Genomic DNA, 20,409 nt, shown 5'->3' on the forward strand with positions numbered 1-20,409 from the left:
CAAAACTCTTTTGCAACCCTAAGACTAGTCCTCCTCTGCTGCCAAACTAACCCATGCATTCTTCACATCTAGAACAGATTTTAATTTCTTTCTAGTAATTGGAAAAAAAATTACCATGACGGAAGGTGTAAGAAACAATGTCAGCTCCTATTAAAGCAATCACAAACATGAAAGAACCCTCAATATATACTGAGATCAAAGCCATTCTCAATACCACCAGTAAAGAATTTTGTTTAAAGGATCAGCATTCACTAATGAGAAGGATACCAGTCCTTGCATTCATTTTTACCACTGGGAGCTGAAGACAAACCCATCTGATAGCAACATGGGGACAGAGAAACCATTCAGCCCTGCAAGCTTGGTTATTTTACATAACAGTTTTTTTTGTGGGCATCGCTGGCTAGGCCAGTATTTATATTACCCCTCCCTAATTGCCCTTAAGGTGGTGGTGAGCCCTCCTCTTAAACCACTGCAGTCCCTGTGGTGTAGGTACACCCATAGTGCTGTTAGGGAGGGAGTTTCAGGATGTTGATCCAGCGACAGTGAAGGAACAGTGATATATTTCCAAGTCAGGATGGTGAGTGGCTTGGAGGGGAACTTGCAGGTGGTGGTGTTCCCATCTGCCTACTGCCCTTGTCTTTGTAGGTGCTAGAGGTCGCGGGTTGTTTTCTACCATTCTATTAGATCATGGCTGATCTGTATTCTCACTCCATCAATCCCTGCCAACCCATGGGAAAAGAAGAAGCATTAACAAAAACAAACAGGAATTATTAACTGAGCTACAGCAATAACTTGCATTTATATAGCTCCATGGCGTTGCGGGAAAGATTGGCTCAGATTTGGGAGGCGGGTTCACATTCAAAGAGAGGAAAGGGAGGTTGGAGATGGGCCCGTAGTTTGCAAGAACCGAGGGGTCAAGGGTAAGTTTTTTGAGGAGTGGTGACAGTCGATTTGAACATGAGAGGAACATGATCTGAAGAAGAACTAACAATATCAGCTAACACTGGGGCCAGGGGGTCGAGTTGGGTGGTTAGCATTTTGGTGGAATAGGGATGAAGGGAGAGCAGGTGAGTCTCATGGACAAAATCATCTCAAAGAGGGCATAAGAGGAGAAAGGAGAGAAACAAGAGAAAGTTGTATGTTCAGTTTAGGGCAAGGGGGAGCCCTAGGGACAGTTAAGGGTGAAAGCATCAGAGGCAGTAGAATGAACAGTCTCAACCTTAGTGACAAAGAAGTCCATGAACTCCTCGCACTTGCTGTTGGAGATGAGGGTGGAGGAGGCAGGAGAGAGGAGTTTAAGAAAATGGTTTGTATTGAGGAACAGAAGCCAGGGGCTATCAGGATGATTCTGGAATAGTGACAGAGAAGAGCAGGAACCAATAGTGCTTAGAGTGCTTCCAGCCAGATCTAGCAATCAATGGTTAAACCAGTTGTCTGCATTATTCAATCTGTGTACTCTGCACCTAAGGGAGTGTAGATGAGGGCTATGCTGGGTGAATTGATGAGGGTGAGAGACAATAATGGCTTTAATGGGGACTAGAGTATCAAAGATGAGAGTGAGGTTGTGATGGAGTAGATTGGTAGCTGCAGAAATGTCATGGTGAATGGAGGGGCAATAGCTAGATAGTTGGAGATTTTAAAGCACATTTGTAAGTGACTTGAGGGGAATATTTTTCCAGGGCTGGATACGGAAGGAAGTGGGCTTAGGGTGTGGTTAATGAATCTGGGTGTAAGGGACTGATCAGAGGTGGCCTTATCTCTGCTCGACAGAATGGAAGTAGGGAGGCCACGTGAGATGGTGGGGTTGAGTGGGCGGACATGAATATGGGCAGAGGAGTTCATATGGAGGAAGAGGTTAAGGGAGGATACGAGAACAGTGAATTCATAGGAGAGAGAGCATAATGAATTGAGACAGAACTTGAAATCATCTCGGGTGAAAAATCATTCAGTGCAGAGGCTGAGGGGGAAATATAGTCAAGGTATCTCAGTAGGAAACAAAGCATGGCATCTTGGTGGGCATCAGGGAACAAGAATTTGAAAATGAGAAGGGAAAGGGGTGGAACAAGTGAGATGCTCTAAAGGAGGTGGTCCCAAAAGAGTAGAGGGTAGACCAACACGTGATTTGGGTGTGGCAAGCAGTGAAAGATATAATTAGGAAAGGAAACTTCATCAAGGGAGAAGGTATCATCACCACCAGCCAAGTTTCTGTCAGGACCATCTTGTCAATACAATTATGCACAATAAACTCATGGGGGCAGGGGCCTTGTTGACACGTGAATGGCCTTTCTGAAGGGAAATGCGAAAGGGGTGGTGAAAGGCTATCCACTGGCAGAGTTCACAGGGTCAGTGGGACAGGAAGGAGGTTGCAAAGATTAGCCTCCAGGCATGCTGGGTAGGAAGGTCAGCGAGAGAGCAGGATGAGATGCTTGAGGTCACTGCTGAAAAGGAGGCAGCAAAGAGCGCATTGATAGGCCAATCGGAGGATGCTAAGAGAAGCACAGAAGGTTATCTGAGAGGAATCAAGCCTGCGATGGCTGCTGGAGAGTGAGAAAGTCGAAGAGTGCTGAAGGGTTGGAGTAGGGATTTGCCAGGGGGAGGGGGGGCAGAGTGCCCGAAAGGGGAGAAATGAAAGAAGGCATGATAACAGGAGAGGGGTTAAAGAGAAAAGAATAAAAGGAAGAGAGAAAAACAGGGAATAGAAGTGATGCACACAAGTCTGGAGCAGCAGGCAAAACAAGGGGATGGGGGATAAGCCAGCATATAATGCTTTTCAAAAGTTTTCTGGGAATGAAATTCCCCTTTAAATAATGCCATTTTCAAACCATGACCGATATCTTACGAAGAGCAAAAACTTATATGGAGATAAGCATGTCCTAAGGAAAGCACATTCTTTCCAAATCAGCCCTATCATTTGCCAATTCTCGTGTTGGAAGTTGCAAAATGAAGAAATAAAACTAATGAAACTGTGACTCTACCTGCTTAGTGTCATCACTCGCTATCCCATGAGCTAAGTGTGCACTGAAAGTGCTCTTGCCAACACCTCCTTTTCCAGATAAAACCAGGATTTTATGTTTAACAGATGCCATCTTCTCCTTAATCTCCTGAATGGCTGCAAGGTAAAAACAAATATAAGAATTTCACCTTCAGGACAGTAGCCACATTAATTGCTTTACGATGAGTAAAGTGACTCTTGAAAATCTACCTGGATCTGGAGCTTTTGCAGCACCCGAAGCACATAAAGCTTGATTAGGACAACCCTGGCAGGCTGAAACTTTACCGGCATTATCACTGTCTGTTCCTGGACAATCTAGAACATAATAGAAGAAAATATATATGGTCACTGATGTTTAACAGATAATAACACGTAATATCTCGCTGTGACTATCAGAGCACCGGACAGGTAAAATGTATTGGCAGAAAATATTAGATATATTGTATACTATATACAAGTTTGCCCATTACTATTTGTTTAAAATGCTGTTCAAAATATCCCATGACCATTTTGCATCATACGTCTTTATACATGGCTCAGTGAACAGTTCGGTGTTCGTATTAGGTCAGTTATGTGCAAGATAAAAAAAAAAACCACTGGACCATGATTTTAATATGGAAAATGCTGAAAATACTCAGCAAATCTGGCAGCATCTTTGGAGACAGAAACAGAGTTAATGTTCCAGGTCGGTGGCCTTTCATGAGAACTGGAAATAAGTAACAGGTATAACAGGTTTCAAGCAAGTACGGACGGAGAGCTGGAAAGGTGGGAAGTGAGGAAAGAACAAAAAGTAATGTCTGTGATGAGGTGGAAGGCAGATGACGTTAAATGACAGAAGTGATGATGGTGCAAGGCAAAAGGAAAGGTTACCCGAAAGGGACAAGTAAAGAAATAAAATATGGGCATATAGGAGGTGTAAATGGCATTAGCAGGAAACAGTTGATATCAGGGGGTGGGGAATGGAGCGGCACTTATGATCTGAAAATATTGAACACATTGTTCAGTCCAGAAGGTTGCAAAGTGCCTAATCAATAGACGAGGTGCTGTTCCTCAAACTTACATTGAGCTTCTCTGAAACAGTGTAGGAGGCTGAGGACAGAATGGCCAGAAGGGGAGTGGGGTGAAGAATTAAAATGGCAGATGACCAGAAGCTCGGGGTCAAGCTTGCAGATTAAATGGAGATGTTCAGCAAAGCAGTCACCCAATATCACCCCATCATGAGCAGCAAATGCAGTATCACTACACCGAGGAGAGGGAACTACCTGTTTCACCTAGGAGCGCTTGGGGCCCTGGTTGTGGAAAGAGAGGTAAAATCACAGGCATTGCGTTTCCTGCACTTGTACAGGAAGAGGAGGGGTGTGTTGGGGGGGGGGGGGGGTGATTGAGTAGTTGACCAGGGTATGGCGGAGAGAATGGCCCCTTCAGAATGCTGAAAGGGGAAGGGAAGATGTGTTTGGTGGTGGCATCACGCTGGAGCTGGTGCTCCATGGTGCAGAATGAGAATCCATTCAAGGTAAAAGCTGGTGGGGGTAGAATGTGATGGTAAGAGGAACCCTATCATGGTCTTGTGGGGGTTGGGGTGGGGTGGGTGGGTGGGTGGGGTGGGGGGGGGTCGGGGGGAGAGAGAGAGAGAGAGAGAGAGAAAGAGGATAGGATAAGAACTAAAGAGCGGAAAATGGAATGGGCATGGTCAAGGGCCCTGTGGAATCCTTGATTGAGGTGAAAAGTTGACATCAGAGGCACTGGTATGGGATCTGGCATCATCAAAACAGGTGCAACGGAGACAGAAAAACTGGGAGAAGGGAACAGAATCCTTACAGGAAGCAGGTGGAAAAATGTATATTCAAGGAAGCTATGGGAGTCAGTGGGCTTATAGTGAATATCACTTATTAGCCTGTTCTGAGAAATGGAGATAGTAAATCGAAAAAGGGAAGAGTTGGAGATAGAACCATAGAAAAGTTACAGCATAGAAAGAGGCTATTCAGCCCACTGTGTCTGCGCCAGCTGAAAGAGAAAAAATAAAAAAACTAGTTGCCCATTTTAATCCTATCTTCCAGCACCTGCTCTGTTACCTTGCAGGTTACTGCACTTTAGGTGCAGATCCAGGTACCTTTTAAATGAGTTGAGGGTTTCTGCCTCCACCACCAAACCAGGCAGTGAATTCCAGATGCCCACCACCCTCTGGGTGAAGAAGTTTTTCCTCATGCCCCCACTAATCCTTCTACAAATCACCTTAAATCTGTGCCTGCTGGTAACTGACCCTCTGCTAGGGGAAACAGGGCATCTCCGTCTACTCTATCAAGGCCCCTCAATCAGGTCACCCTCAGCCTCCTCAGTCCTAAGGAAAACAACTCCAGCCTATCCAATCATTCCTCATAGATGAAATTTTCAAGTCCTGGCAACATTCTTGTAAATCTCTTCTGCACTCTCTACAGAGCAATTACGTCCTTCCTGTAATGTGGTGACCAGAACTATGCATGAAATTCCAGCTGTGGCCTAACCAGCATTTTATACAGTTCCATTAATACATCCCTGCTCTTGTATTCAATACCGTGCCCAATAAAGGAAAGCTTTCCATTTGCTTTCTTTACCACCTTATCCACCTGTCCTGCCACCTTCAGGGACCTATTGACATGTACACCAGGGTCTCTCGCTTCCTCTACCCCTCCCAATATGCTCCCATTTATTAAGTTTTCCCTAGCTTTGTTTGTCCTCCCCAAATGCATTACCTCACACTTCTCTGGATTGAATTCTATCTGCCATTTTTCCACCCACTCAATCAAACCATTGATATCATTCTGGAAACAACAGCAATCCTCTTCACTGTCAATGACAAGGTTAATTTTTGTGATACCTACAAATTTCCCAATCACGCCACCCACAGGACTATACGGTGGAAGGGTGAAAATTGGAGGCAACATTGTTAATTTTTCTAGTTCAGGGTGAGACAAAACATGGTGTAGATGGGGATTAAATGGGCCTCTGTGCAAAGCAGAAGCACAGGACTCTCAGGCCATTTTGGTGGGGATGGACAGGAGATACACCAATCAATCTCCATAGTATTCCACATGAATAGTCAGGAATAAGTTTAGCCTTCAAGTGAAGCAACATTAGAAGCCAGAGAATAATTGGGCCAGAGCACGTACACGTAACTCAATCTTCATTTCAATTCATGTATTGTGGCCTTATTCTTATATTTCCATGATAAACTCCTATGCCCACATTTATCTTGCAAGCCGCCCAGGTAAATCTGTCACATTATAATTGTACCTTTCCACTAGATAGTGGCACTGAAGCATCTCCAAAGAATGGAGTGAGACAGGAAGAATGCAAATGTAACATGGAAAGTTTACATAGGCAGTTTCTATTATGAATGTAGATAAAGGGATTTATAATAAAAATTGTTTACTGAAAGTACACAAACATACATTATTAATATACTAGTCGCTTATCTCTTTTGCCACTCACCTCTCAACGAGTCCCTCCTCTCTTAAGACCACACATCTTCATCAACTCCCACTTTTCCCCTCTCAATCACACCTTAGGCTCTTAATGGCCTGTGATCCCTCTCCTACCTTTTTAAACTCTGCTGCCTGCCTCATTCTTTATCTCAACTGTTCCTTCCTTACCAACCCCCATCCCTGACATTCTCTCTCAACCACTCCTTCACTCAATCCCATTTCAACTGGTTGCTCTCAACTCCAGTTCTGATTCTTTTCCTAGCTAACAACTCGTTTTCTCTCTCTTCCAATAACTCCCGACTATCTGAACGTACACCACCCCCCCCAACCCCTATCCCACTTACTCATCGCTCCTTTCTTCCGATGTGCGTCTCATATCAAGACTCTGCTTTGAAATCTCAACAACATCAAAAAATTCAAATCAGTATCAGGAAACTGATGGTTTTCCATTCCGTGATTTTCTGTGCCTGGATCATTGGTGACAGAAGTTAGAATCTCTGTCTCGCAGGTATAAGCCCTCAGCAATGCCATTTTCTGTCAAATTACAGGTGGAGATAATTATTTGGATCAAAATTCAACTGGTTTTATTCTGTTGATACTGGACAGTAGCATGAACAAAGACTCATTCCTCTTGCTTTCTCAGCTTAATCCATTTCCTGTAGTTTTTACCACAAAAACAAAGGATGCAGTAGGTGTATCATTAGCACAGTCATTTTTCCTCAGTAATCTAGACACATTGGCTGATATATTTGACCTCAATTATGCTTATAAAACACGCCCTATTGTTTTTCAAACTATTGGGAAGTGCTAGAAACTGAAGGCAAATTTTCAACCAGTACAGCTGCCCGAAAAGTCCCTGGGAACATCCATTTCCTGCACTTGCTCAAACAGCACAAGCCAAATTCATTCAGTGAATCACATGCCAAAAGTAAAAAATATCAACTCTAGGTTCACATTTTGGAAGAGACTGAAATCTTCAAGCCAAAACTACAATGGAGGCATTAAAAGACAGCTCAATGGATTATTCATATTATTTTGAAACGTGAAACGTGTTTTTTTTGATTAAACCCTTGTTCAAGCATTAGAATTGTCAGTTACTGAGGGAAAAAGTGGCGGGTTACAAGTTTTCAAAAAGCATTTTGAACAAATTGTTAAAATCTGGTGACCAGTTGGAAAGAATGATGAGCTTATGAAGGCAAGACCCATGTTATATGTAGACATAGGAATTTATAATTGACAAAAATATGAAAACAATATGTTATATGGTACTGACATGAAGTACACAGTGATACAAGGTTATAGATATATTGATATATTTCTCATGGCATTACGCACTGAGAGTTTAAGGATATGATGTCTTATCCAATGTCCAATATATTATTAGAACCAGAGTTATGGTGACTCAATAAGTCAAATAATATTTTTATAATGCATTATTGTTGTAATTGAGTTAAATAATTGTGTAAGTTTACATGGTAAATGTAAATCAACTACTTTGATTATTATTGCAATAATAACTTTAAGCATGTAAGTGATGTTAATTCCTTGGGAAGGTGTCCAAGGATGCAGGTCAGTATGACATAGGGTATTACATCGTGTCACATAGAAATTACAACATGAAAACAGCCCATTCGACCTCATCAGTCTGTGTTGGCATTGATCCTCTATCTGAGTCAATCTCCAAATTCTTATTTTGCTTAAACCTTAAGGCATTAGAATTTTCAGGTTCAAAGGAAAAAATGGCAGGTCAAAAATTTTCAAAAAATGTTCACATACTTGTTAACTCCCCCTTCCTTAAACCTTTTTTTAAATGTCAATATGGTCTCTGCTTTAATCACTAATTCTGGTCATACTTCCCACAGAATCCTCAGAACTTATAACATAAAAATATTTCTCAGCCTCTGTCGGAAATCTCTTACATTTAATCTTATACGTACATCCCCTGGTTCTAGACTCCCTCAACTATTAAAAACAGTCCTTCTCCACTTACTCTGTCTCGCCCCTCCATAATTTTAAACACTTCTACCAAATTATCCCTTAACTTTCTTTGCATTACCAAAAACAGCACCAACTTTCATACCTTTCTTCATGTTTGCATTTTCTCATAGAGATGGTACCTTAGAGAATCCCCACCCTCTGTGTGCTTTCCCCACAGGATCTCAACTCTAGTATTCTGTAGGCCACCACAAAACCCAGCATTCCAGGAGCTTTTATACAACCCTGTCCACGTGAGGTGTTGCTTTTAATGTTGTGAACCTAAACCTCTCAGTAAAGTCCAGGATTACAACGGTAACAAATGAAGAGGACACTCGGGTGGACTGCATACCTCAAACACACTATTTTAACTCAACATTGTTACACTTAATGCAGCTCTTTCTTGAGATTTTCCCCTGCCTGGTTGATGCTCTGGAACTCCAAAGCTGAAAAAAGGAATCATTTTATTAAGAGCTTCCATCTCACTGAGGAGGCTTCAGGCCAATTCACATCCAGCAACCTGCTCTGAAAACTCTGCTCATATTTTGACAGCTTTGACAAATTGCACCACAGCTGCTGAGGCAATCCACAACATTCTTTAAAAAAAAGCAAATTTGCCCTCTTTTCCAATGTTAATGGATCCTTTAAAAAAATTCCAGGGTCCAGATCTACACGTTTATTAAAAACTAATGATTTCTTCCTTGGGCCATACTCTTATCTGTATATGAAGTTTCATTGAAACTCACCCATTAGTTCTTGAGGTATATTGTTTACAGACAAATAGACAAACAGGCGAAAACATTACCTCCACCCACCTTCAGTGGCAAAGGTAATAAGCATGGTCATGATTGAGAGATTAAGTATGCAAATAGTTTAAATAGTGTTGCTTGTTAAAGGAGATTCAGTATGCATTAAGCAAAGGAAGGTCATGCTTTATTGACCTGGAGTTCTTCCAAATATATTACTGACATAGGGGACAAGAGGAATAAGTTGACACCATAAACTAAGATCTTCTGAAAGTTCTGGACAATGGTACATCAGGGTAACTAATGGAATAGAACAACTGCCTTAGAACGATGCCATAAAAGGATTCGTTCTGTGGCTAAAATCAGTTGAGGGCCATTGAACATGTTGTGCTGATTACACCAGTTATCCACAGTTGCGTTCCTTATCTCTGGGCATGTTCTAAGTCATTCAGCTGTACTTCCATCAAAGACAGAGTTTGTAGTATTTTGAAAATAACTGCCCTTGCCTCAAAATCACGTGCAAGGACATTATTCAATTTTTGTTACTTTATAGAAGTGGTACCCTTTCATCAATGATCTCTATTACAACATTAAGTCAATATATGGAAAACAAAAGTGAGTGAGTACTGTGCTTGTTAACGCACAGATACTGCAATTTCTCTAAGTGGGCATTTACGAGTGTAGCGACAGTGCAACAAAGCTTCTGTTTCACAAAGTCACAGTGGGCTATGAATAAGTTATTAAGACAGAGATTGACTCTGAGTAAAAGAGAGAGAGAATCTCTCCAAGAATACATCAGTCCAGCATAAGATCAGACCCCGAGTCCAGATTCAAGCTGCCTTGCATGGAAAGTACAGTTTCAGTGTAAAAGTGACTCAACAGTTGTAGTATAAACACATCCTACATTTCTTTACACACAGACGTAAGAATGAGACGAGCTTTGTAAATGTATAAAGAGAGGGCGATAACTAATCCTATATATTAAAAGATTTATTTGGTTAATCTCAAAGGCATCTTCTAACCAAAAAGAATATTTTATCTTATCCTGATTACCACTAGGAAAGCCAACCTCTTATATTCCACTGAGCGCTGTCAATGGGGCGATGCAAACGCAGATATTCAAGTCTTTTCTCCCCTCCAGTACTTCAGCTGCACCCAGTCAAGCCCTACACATCCTCGTTTTGCACTGAGTCACAATCAGGAATCCCGGTTGATTTCTCTTGTCCTCAATTAGGGGTGCTGAACCCAGCAATGGCAGTTCACCTCTGCCATGACTGAGACCAGCTGACAGCACAGTCAACAGACCACTCTGTTCACAGGGCTCAGCACCAGGCTTGGTCATGTATTTGGCCGCCTGAACTATCCTTACATTGGTCAGGTCTGGCCCTCAAGTACTATGAATAAAATCTGAGTCAGTTGTGTTAAGGCCACGCATAAATGCTTATTTCAGGACAGAACTATAACGATGTTAGCTTAAAATGAAACCCAAGGAAGCAAATTGAACGCACCACAACAAATGAAGCTCCTGTGCTCCTCAAAAACAACCTGCATTTACAGAGTCTTTAATATAGCAAAACACCACAGAATGTGACAATCAAAATTAAATTTCACACTGAGTACCAGATAGTAGCAAAAACTTAGTCAGAGAAAGGTTTTCAGGAATATCTTAAAGGAGCAGAGAGCTAGAGAGGTGGGGAGATTTAGGGAGGGAATTCCCAGAGTTTAGGATGCCGAAGGCACATTAGAATTGAAGTACAGAGAATTTGGAGGATAGTAGGGCTGAAGGAGATTATAGAGATAGGGAGGATTTGTGAAGCAAAGATTAGAATTTTAAAATGGAGGCATTGCCAGGCAGGGTTGAACGTAGGACAATGAGCACAGGACTGGTAGATAAAAGATACTTGGTATGAAGTAGGGTTTGGGCAGAAGAGTTTTGGATAGCCTCAAATTAGTTGAAGATGGAAAATGGGACGCTGCTCAGGAAAGCGTTGTATCCTAGTAATCAGACCAGTGACCGGTCAGCAATCTGCTGACAATACCCAGGGTCAGTGACTGACCCTCACTCTGTGACTATTCCCAGGGTCAGTGACTGAACCTCACTCTGTGACTATTCCCAGGGTCAGTGACCGACCCTCACTCTGTGACTATTCCCAGGGGCAGTGACCGACCCTCACTCTGTGACTATTCCCAGGGTCAGTGACTGTGACTATTCCCAGGGTCAGTGACCGACCCTCATTCTGTGACTATTCCCAGGGTCAGTGACTGTGACTATTCCCAGGGTCAGTGACCGACCCTCACTCTCTGACAATACCCAGGGTCAGTGACTGAACCTCACTCTGTGACTATTCCCAGGGTCAGTGACCGACCCTCACTCTGTGACTATTCCCAGGGGCAGTGACTGACCCTCACTCTGTGACTATTCCCAGGGGCAGTGACTGACCCTCACTCTGTGACTATTCCCAGGGGCAGTGACCGACCCTCACTCTCTGACAATACCCAGGGTCAGTGACTGTGACTATTCCCAGGGTCAGTGTCCGACCCTCACTCTCTGACAATACCCAGGGTCAGTGACTGACCCTCACTCTGTGACTATTCCCAGGGGCAGTGACCGACCCTCACTCTCTGACAATACCCAGGGTCAGTGACCGAACCTCACTCTGTGACTATTCCCAGGGTCAGTGACCGACCCTCACTCTGTGACTATTCCCAGGGGCAGTGACCGACCCTCACTCTGTGACTATTCCCAGGGTCAGTGACTGTGACTATTCCCAGGGTCAGTGACTGACCCTCATTCTGTGACTATTCCCAGGGTCAGTGACTGTGACTATTCCCAGGGTCAGTGACCGACCCTCACTCTCTGACAATACCCAGGGTCAGTGACTGAACCTCACTCTGTGACTATTCCCAGGGTCAGTGACCGACCCTCACTCTGTGACTATTCCCAGGGGCAGTGACTGACCCTCACTCTGTGACTATTCCCAGGGGCAGTGACCGACCCTCACTCTGTGACTATTCCCAGGGGCAGTGACCGACCCTCACTCTCTGACAATACCCAGGGTCAGTGACTGTGACTATTCCCAGGGTCAGTGTCCGACCCTCACTCTCTGACAATACCCAGGGTCAGTGACTGACCCTCACTCTCTGACAATACCCAGGGTCAGTGACTGACCCTCACTCTCTGACAATACCCAGGGTCAGTGACTGACCCTCACTCTCTGACAATACCCAGGGTCAGTGACTGACCCTCACTCTATGACAATACCCAGGGTCAGTGACTGACCCTCACTCTCTGACAATACCCAGGGTCAGTGACTGACCCTCACTCTCTGACAATACCCAGGGTCAGTGACTGACCCTCACTCTCTGACAATACCCAGGGTCAGTGACTGACCCTCACTCTCTGACAATAACCAGGGTCAGTGACTGACCCTCACCCTCTGACAATACCCAGGGTCAGTGACTGACCCTCACTCTCTGACAATACCCAGGGTCAGTGACTGACCCTCACTCTCTGACAATACAGAGGGTCAGTGACTGACCCTCACTCTGTGTCTATTCCCAGGGTCAGTGACTGACCCTCACTCTGTGTCTATTCCCAGGGTCAGTGACTGACCCTCACTCTGTGACTATTCCCAGGGTCAGTGACTGACCCTCACTCTCTGACAATACCCAGGATCAGTGACTGACCCTCACTCTGTGACTATTCCCAGGGTCAGTCACTGACCTTCACTCTCTGACAATACCAAGGGTCAGTGACTGAACCTCACTCTCTGACAATACCCAGGGTCAGTGACTGACCCTCACTCTCTGACAATACCCAGGGTCAGTGACTGACCCTCACTCTCTGACAATGCCAAGGGTCAGTGACTGACCCTCACTCTCTGACAATACCCAGGGTCAGTGACTGACCCTCACTCTGTGACTATTCCCAGGGGCAGTGACTGACCCTCAATCTCTGACAATACCCAGGGTCAGTGACTGACCCTCACTCTCTGACAATGCCAAGGGTCAGTGACTGACCCTCACTCTCTGACAATACCCAGGGTCAGTGACTGACCCTCACTCTCTGACAATACCCAGGGTCAGTGACTGACCCTCACTCTCTGACAATACCCAGGGTCAGTGACTGACCCTCACTCTGTGACTATTCCCAGGGTCAGTGACTGACCCTCACTCTCTGACAATACCCAGGATCAGTGACTGACCCTCACTCTCTGACAATACCCAGGGTCAGTGACTGACCCTCACTCTCTGACAATACCCAGGGTCAGTGACTGACCCTCACTCTCTGACAATACCCAGGGTCAGTGACTGACCCTCACTCTGTGTCTATTCCCAAGGTCAGTGACTGACCCTCACTCTCTGACAATACCCAGGGTCAGTGACTGACCCTCACTCTCTGACAATACCCAGGGTCAGTGACTGACCCTCACTCTCTGACAATACCCAGGGTCAGTGACTGACCCTCACTCTCTGACAATACCCAGGGTCAGTGACTGACCCTCACTCTGTGACTATTCCCAGGGTCAGTGACTGACCCTCACTCTCTGACAATACCCAGGGTCAGTGACTGACCCTCACTCTCTGACAATACCCAGGGTCAGTGAATGACCCTCACCCTCTGACAATACCCAGGGTCAGTGACTGACCCTCACTCTCTGACAATACCCAGGGTCAGTGACTGACCCTCACTCTCTGACAATACCCAGGGTCAGTGACTGACCCTCACTCTCTGACAATACCCAGGGTCAGTGACTGACCCTCACTCTCTGACAATACCCAGGGTCAGTGACTGACCCTCACTCTCTGACAATACCCAGGGTCAGTGACTGACCCTCACTCTGTGTCTATTCCCAGGGTCAGTGACTGACCCTCACTCTGTGTCTATTCCCAGGGTCAGTCACTGACCCTCACTCTGTGTCTATTCCCAGGGTCAGTGACTGACCCTCACTCTCTGACAATACCCAGGGTCAGTGACTGACCCTCACTCTCTGACAATACCCAGGGTCAGTGACTGACCCTCACTCTCTGACAATACCCAGGGTCAGTGACTGACCCTCACCCTCTGACAATACCCAGGGTCAGTCACTGACCCTCACTCTCTGACAATACCCAGGGTCAGTGACTGACCCTCACTCTGTGTCTATTCCCAGGGTCAGTGACTGACCCTCACTCTCTGACAATACCCAGGGTCAGTGACTGACCCTCACTCTCTGACAATACCCAGGGTCAGTGACTGACCCTCACTCTGTGTCTATTCCCAGGGTCAGTGACTGACCCTCACTCTCTGACAATACCCAGGGTCAGTGACTGACCCTCACTCTCTGACAATACCCAGGGTCAGTGACTGACCCTCACTCTCTGACAATACCCAGGGTCAGTGACTGACCCTCACTCTCTGACAATACCCAGGGTCAGTGACTGACCCTCACTCTGTGTCTATTCCCAGGGTCAGTCACTGACCCTCACTCTGTGTCAATTCCCAGGGTCAGTGACTGACCCTCACTCTCTGACAATACCCAGGGTCAGTGACTGACCCTCACTCTCTGACAATACCCAGGGTCAGTGACTGACCCTCACTCTCTGACAATACCCAGGGTCAGTGACTGACCCTCACCCTCTGACAATACCCAGGGTCAGTCACTGACCCTCACTCTCTGACAATACCCAGGGTCAGTGACTGACCCTCACTCTGTGTCTATTCCCAGGGTCAGTGACTGACCCTCACTCTCTGACAATACCCAGGGTCAGTGACTGACCCTCACTCTCTGACAATACCCAGGGTCAGTGACTGACCCTCACTCTGTGTCTATTCCCAGGGTCAGTGACTGACCCTCACTCTCTGACAATACCCAGGGTCAGTGACTGACCCTCACTCTCTGACAATACCCAGGGTCAGTGACTGACCCTCACTCTCTGACAATACCCAGGGTCAGTGACTGACCCTCACTCTCTGACAATACCCAGGGTCAGTGACTGACCCTCACTCTGTGTCTATTCCCAGGGTCAGTGACTGACCCTCACTCTCTGACAATACCCAGGGTCAGTGACTGACCCTCACTCTCTGACAATACCCAGGGTCAGTGACTGACCCTCACTCTCTGACAATACCCAGGGTCAGTGACTGACCCTCACTCTCTGACAATACCCAGGGTCAGTGACTGACCCTCACTCTCTGACAATACCCAGGGTCAGTGACTGACCCTCACTCTCTGACAATACCCAGGGTCAGTGACTGACCCTCACTCTCTGACAATACCCAGGGTCAGTGACTGACCCTCACTCTCTGACAATACCCAGGGTCAGTGACTGACCCTCACTCTGTGACTATTCCCAGGGTCAGTGACTGACCCTCACTCTCTGACAATACCCAGGGTCAGTGACTGACCCTCACTCTGTGACTATTCCCAGGGTCAGTGACTGACCCTCACTCTCTGACAATACCCAGGGTCAGTGACTGACCCTCACTCTCTGACAATACCCAGGGTCAGTGACTGACCCTCACTCTCTGACAATACCCAGGGTCAGTGACTGACCCTCACTCTCTGACAATACCCAGGGTCAGTGACTGACCCTCACTCTCTGACAATACCCAGGGTCAGTGACTGACCCTCACTCTGTGACTATTCCCAGGGTCAGTGACTGACCCTCACTCTCTGACAATACCCAGGGTCAGTGACTGACCCTCACTCTGTGACTATTCCCAGGGTCAGTGACTGACCCTCACTCTCTGACAATACCCAGGGTCAGTCACTGACCCTCACTCTGTGTCTATTCCCAGGGTCAGTGACTGACCCTCACTCTCTGACAATACCCAGGGTCAGTGACTGACCCTCACTCTGTGACTATTCCCAGGGTCAGTGACTGACCCTCACTCTCTGACAATCCCAGGGTCAGTGACTGACCCTCACTCTCTGACAATACCCAGGGTCAGTAACTGACCCTCACTCTGTGACTATTCCCAGGGTCAGTGACTGACCCTCACTCTCTGACAATACAGAGGGTCAGTGACTGACCCTCACTCTCTGACAATACAGAGGGTCAGTGACTGACCCTCACTCTCTGACAATACAGAGGGTCAGTGACTGACCCTCACTCTCTGACAATACCCAGGGTCAGTGACTGACCCTCACTCTCTGACAATACCCAGGGTCAGTGACTGACCCTCACCCTCTGACAATACCCAGGGTCAGTGACTGACCCTCACTCTCTGACAATACCCAGGGTCAGTGACTGACCCTCACTCTCTGACAATACCCAGGGTCAGTGACTGACCCTCACTCTGTGACTATTCCCAGGGTCAGTGACTGACCCTCACTCTCTGACAATACCCAGGATCAGTGACTGACCCTCACTCTGTGACTATTCCCAGGGTCAGTGACTGACCCTCACTCTCTGACAATACCCAGGGTCAGTGACTGACCCTCACTCTCTGACAATACCCAGGGTCAGTGACTGACCCTCACTCTGTGTCTATTCCCAGGGTCAGTGACTGACCCTCACCCTCTGACAATACCCAGGGTCAGTCACTGACCCTCACTCTCTGACAATACCCAGGGTCAGTGACTGACCCTCACTCTGTGTCTATTCCCAGGGTCAGTGACTGACCCTCACTCTCTGACAATACCCAGGGTCAGTGACTGACCCTCACTCTCTGACAATACCCAGGGTCAGTGACTGACCCTCACTCTGTGTCTATTCCCAGGGTCAGTGACTGACCCTCACTCTCTGACAATACCCAGGGTCAGTGACTGACCCTCACTCTCTGACAATACCCAGGGTCAGTGACTGACCCTCACTCTCTGACAATACCCAGGGTCAGTGACTGACCCTCACTCTCTGACAATACCCAGGGTCAGTGACTGACCCTCACTCTGTGTCTATTCCCAGGGTCAGTCACTGACCCTCACTCTGTGTCTATTCCCAGGGTCAGTGACTGACCCTCACTCTCTGACAATACCCAGGGTCAGTGACTGACCCTCACTCTCTGACAATACCCAGGGTCAGTGACTGACCCTCACTCTCTGACAATACCCAGGGTCAGTGACTGACCCTCACCCTCTGACAATACCCAGGGTCAGTCACTGACCCTCACTCTCTGACAATACCCAGGGTCAGTGACTGACCCTCACTCTGTGTCTATTCCCAGGGTCAGTGACTGACCCTCACTCTCTGACAATACCCAGGGTCAGTGACTGACCCTCACTCTCTGACAATACCCAGGGTCAGTGACTGACCCTCACTCTGTGTCTATTCCCAGGGTCAGTGACTGACCCTCACTCTCTGACAATACCCAGGGTCAGTGACTGACCCTCACTCTCTGACAATACCCAGGGTCAGTGACTGACCCTCACTCTCTGACAATACCCAGGGTCAGTGACTGACCCTCACTCTCTGACAATACCCAGGGTCAGTGACTGACCCTCACTCTGTGTCTATTCCCAGGGTCAGTGACTGACCCTCACTCTCTGACAATACCCAGGGTCAGTGACTGACCCTCACTCTCTGACAATACCCAGGGTCAGTGACTGACCCTCACTCTCTGACAATACCCAGGGTCAGTGACTGACCCTCACTCTCTGACAATACCCAGGGTCAGTGACTGACCCTCACTCTCTGACAATACCCAGGGTCAGTGACTGACCCTCACTCTCTGACAATACCCAGGGTCAGTGACTGACCCTCACTCTCTGACAATACCCAGGGTCAGTGACTGACCCTCACTCTCTGACAATACCCAGGGTCAGTGACTGACCCTCACTCTGTGACTATTCCCAGGGTCAGTGACTGACCCTCACTCTCTGACAATACCCAGGGTCAGTGACTGACCCTCACTCTGTGACTATTCCCAGGGTCAGTGACTGACCCTCACTCTCTGACAATACCCAGGGTCAGTGACTGACCCTCACTCTCTGACAATACCCAGGGTCAGTGACTGACCCTCACTCTCTGACAATACCCAGGGTCAGTGACTGACCCTCACTCTCTGACAATACCCAGGGTCAGTGACTGACCCTCACTCTCTGACAATACCCAGGGTCAGTGACTGACCCTCACTCTGTGACTATTCCCAGGGTCAGTGACTGACCCTCACTCTCTGACAATACCCAGGGTCAGTGACTGACCCTCACTCTGTGACTATTCCCAGGGTCAGTGACTGACCCTCACTCTCTGACAATACCCAGGGTCAGTCACTGACCCTCACTCTGTGTCTATTCCCAGGGTCAGTGACTGACCCTCACTCTCTGACAATACCCAGGGTCAGTGACTGACCCTCACTCTGTGACTATTCCCAGGGTCAGTGACTGACCCTCACTCTCTGACAATCCCAGGGTCAGTGACTGACCCTCACTCTCTGACAATACCCAGGGTCAGTAACTGACCCTCACTCTGTGACTATTCCCAGGGTCAGTGACTGACCCTCACTCTCTGACAATACAGAGGGTCAGTGACTGACCCTCACTCTCTGACAATACAGAGGGTCAGTGACTGACCCTCACTCTCTGACAATACAGAGGGTCAGTGACTGACCCTCACTCTCTGACAATACCCAGGGTCAGTGACTGACCCTCACTCTCTGACAATACCCAGGGTCAGTGACTGACCCTCACCCTCTGACAATACCCAGGGTCAGTGACTGACCCTCACTCTCTGACAATACCCAGGGTCAGTGACTGACCCTCACTCTCTGACAATACCCAGGGTCAGTGACTGACCCTCACTCTGTGACTATTCCCAGGGTCAGTGACTGACCCTCACTCTCTGACAATACCCAGGATCAGTGACTGACCCTCACTCTGTGACTATTCCCAGGGTCAGTGACTGACCCTCACTCTCTGACAATACCCAGGGTCAGTGACTGACCCTCACTCTCTGACAATACCCAGGGTCAGTGACTGACCCTCACTCTGTGTCTATTCCCAGGGTCAGTGACTGACCCTCACTCTCTGACAATACCCAGGGTCAGTCACTGACCCTCACTCTCTGACAATACCCAGGGTCAGTGACTGACCCTCACTCTCTGACAATACCCAGGGTCAGTCACTGACCCTCACTCTGTGTCTATTCCCAGGGTCAGTGACTGACCCTCACTCTGTGTCTATTCCCAGGGTCAGTGACTGACCCTCACTCTCTGACAATACAGAGGGTCAGTGACTGACCCTCACTCTGTGTCTATTCCCAGGGTCAGTGACTGACCCTCACTCTCTGACAATACCCAGGGTCAGTGACTGACCCTCACTCTCTGACAATACCCAGGGTCAGTGACTGACCCTCACTCTCTGACAATACCCAGGGTCAGTGACTGACCCTCACTCTCTGACAATACCCAGGGTCAGTGACTGACCCTCACTCTCTGACAATACCCAGGGTCAGTGACTGACCTTCACTCTCTGACAATACCCAGGGTCAGTGACTGACCCTCACTCTCTGACAATACCCAGGGTCAGTGACTGACCCTCACTCTCTGACAATACCCAGGGTCAGTGACTGACCCTCACTCTCTGACAATACCCAGGGTCAGTGACTGACCCTCACTCTCTGACAATACCCAGGGTCAGTGACTGACCCTCACTCTCTGACAATACCCAGGGTCAGTGACTGACCCTCACTCTCTGACAATACCCAGGGTCAGTGACTGACCCTCACTCTCTGACAATACCCAGGGTCAGTGACTGACCCTCACTCTGTGTCTATTCCCAGGGTCAGTGACTGACCCTCACTCTCTGACAATACCCAGGGTCAGTGACTGACCCTCACTCTGTGACTATCGGGGGAAGGATACCCGGGAGCGGGCCTGCTTCCGGTCCCCTCTCCTCCTGCTCTGGGGCTTACGGACTTTAATAAATTAATTCCCATCGACTCCATTCCGCTCGCCGACCCCACACTCACGTGCTGGTGCGTTATTTGGGACGTCCGCCATCATTGCCTATTGCCGGAGCCGTACTTCCGGTGTCCCTTGTGCAGCAGCTATTCCTACCGCCCGCCGCTCGCGCGGCTGACAGACGTTCCCCCCCAAATAACAGCCTTGCATCTCACACTGTGCCCTCCTGCCAAAATGCACCACCTCTCAATTCTCTACATTGAATTCCATCTTTGCCACTTTCTTGCCCATTCTGCTGGCCTTTTTATATCATGTTGCAGGCGATTTGTATCATCCTCACTGTTCGCCACTCCTCCAAGTTTAATATCATTGGTAAATTTTGAAATTCTGCTCTGTACTCCAAGATCCAATTCA

The 20,409-nt window shown here is 47.4% G+C and overlaps 1 protein-coding gene across 1 annotated transcript in view; it reads right to left on the reverse strand.

Moving 5' to 3' along the window:
- nubp1 (nucleotide binding protein 1 (MinD homolog, E. coli)) overlaps positions 1-20,193 on the reverse strand; it is a 65,386-nt gene extending 45,193 nt beyond the window's left edge. Inside the window, exons 1-3 of the mRNA XM_041206440.1 lie at positions 20,064-20,193; positions 3,203-3,307; positions 2,976-3,109 (exon numbers count right to left, since the gene is read on the reverse strand). Of these exons, the coding sequence (XP_041062374.1) occupies positions 2,976-3,109; positions 3,203-3,307; positions 20,064-20,097 (273 nt within the window). The 5' untranslated portion in view covers positions 20,098-20,193. The remainder of the gene's footprint in view (positions 1-2,975; positions 3,110-3,202; positions 3,308-20,063) is intronic.
- Positions 20,194-20,409: the final 216 nt, after the last annotated feature.

Source organism: Carcharodon carcharias, chromosome 15, assembly GCF_017639515.1.
Source record: "Carcharodon carcharias isolate sCarCar2 chromosome 15, sCarCar2.pri, whole genome shotgun sequence".
Taxonomy (NCBI): domain Eukaryota; kingdom Metazoa; phylum Chordata; class Chondrichthyes; order Lamniformes; family Lamnidae; genus Carcharodon; species Carcharodon carcharias.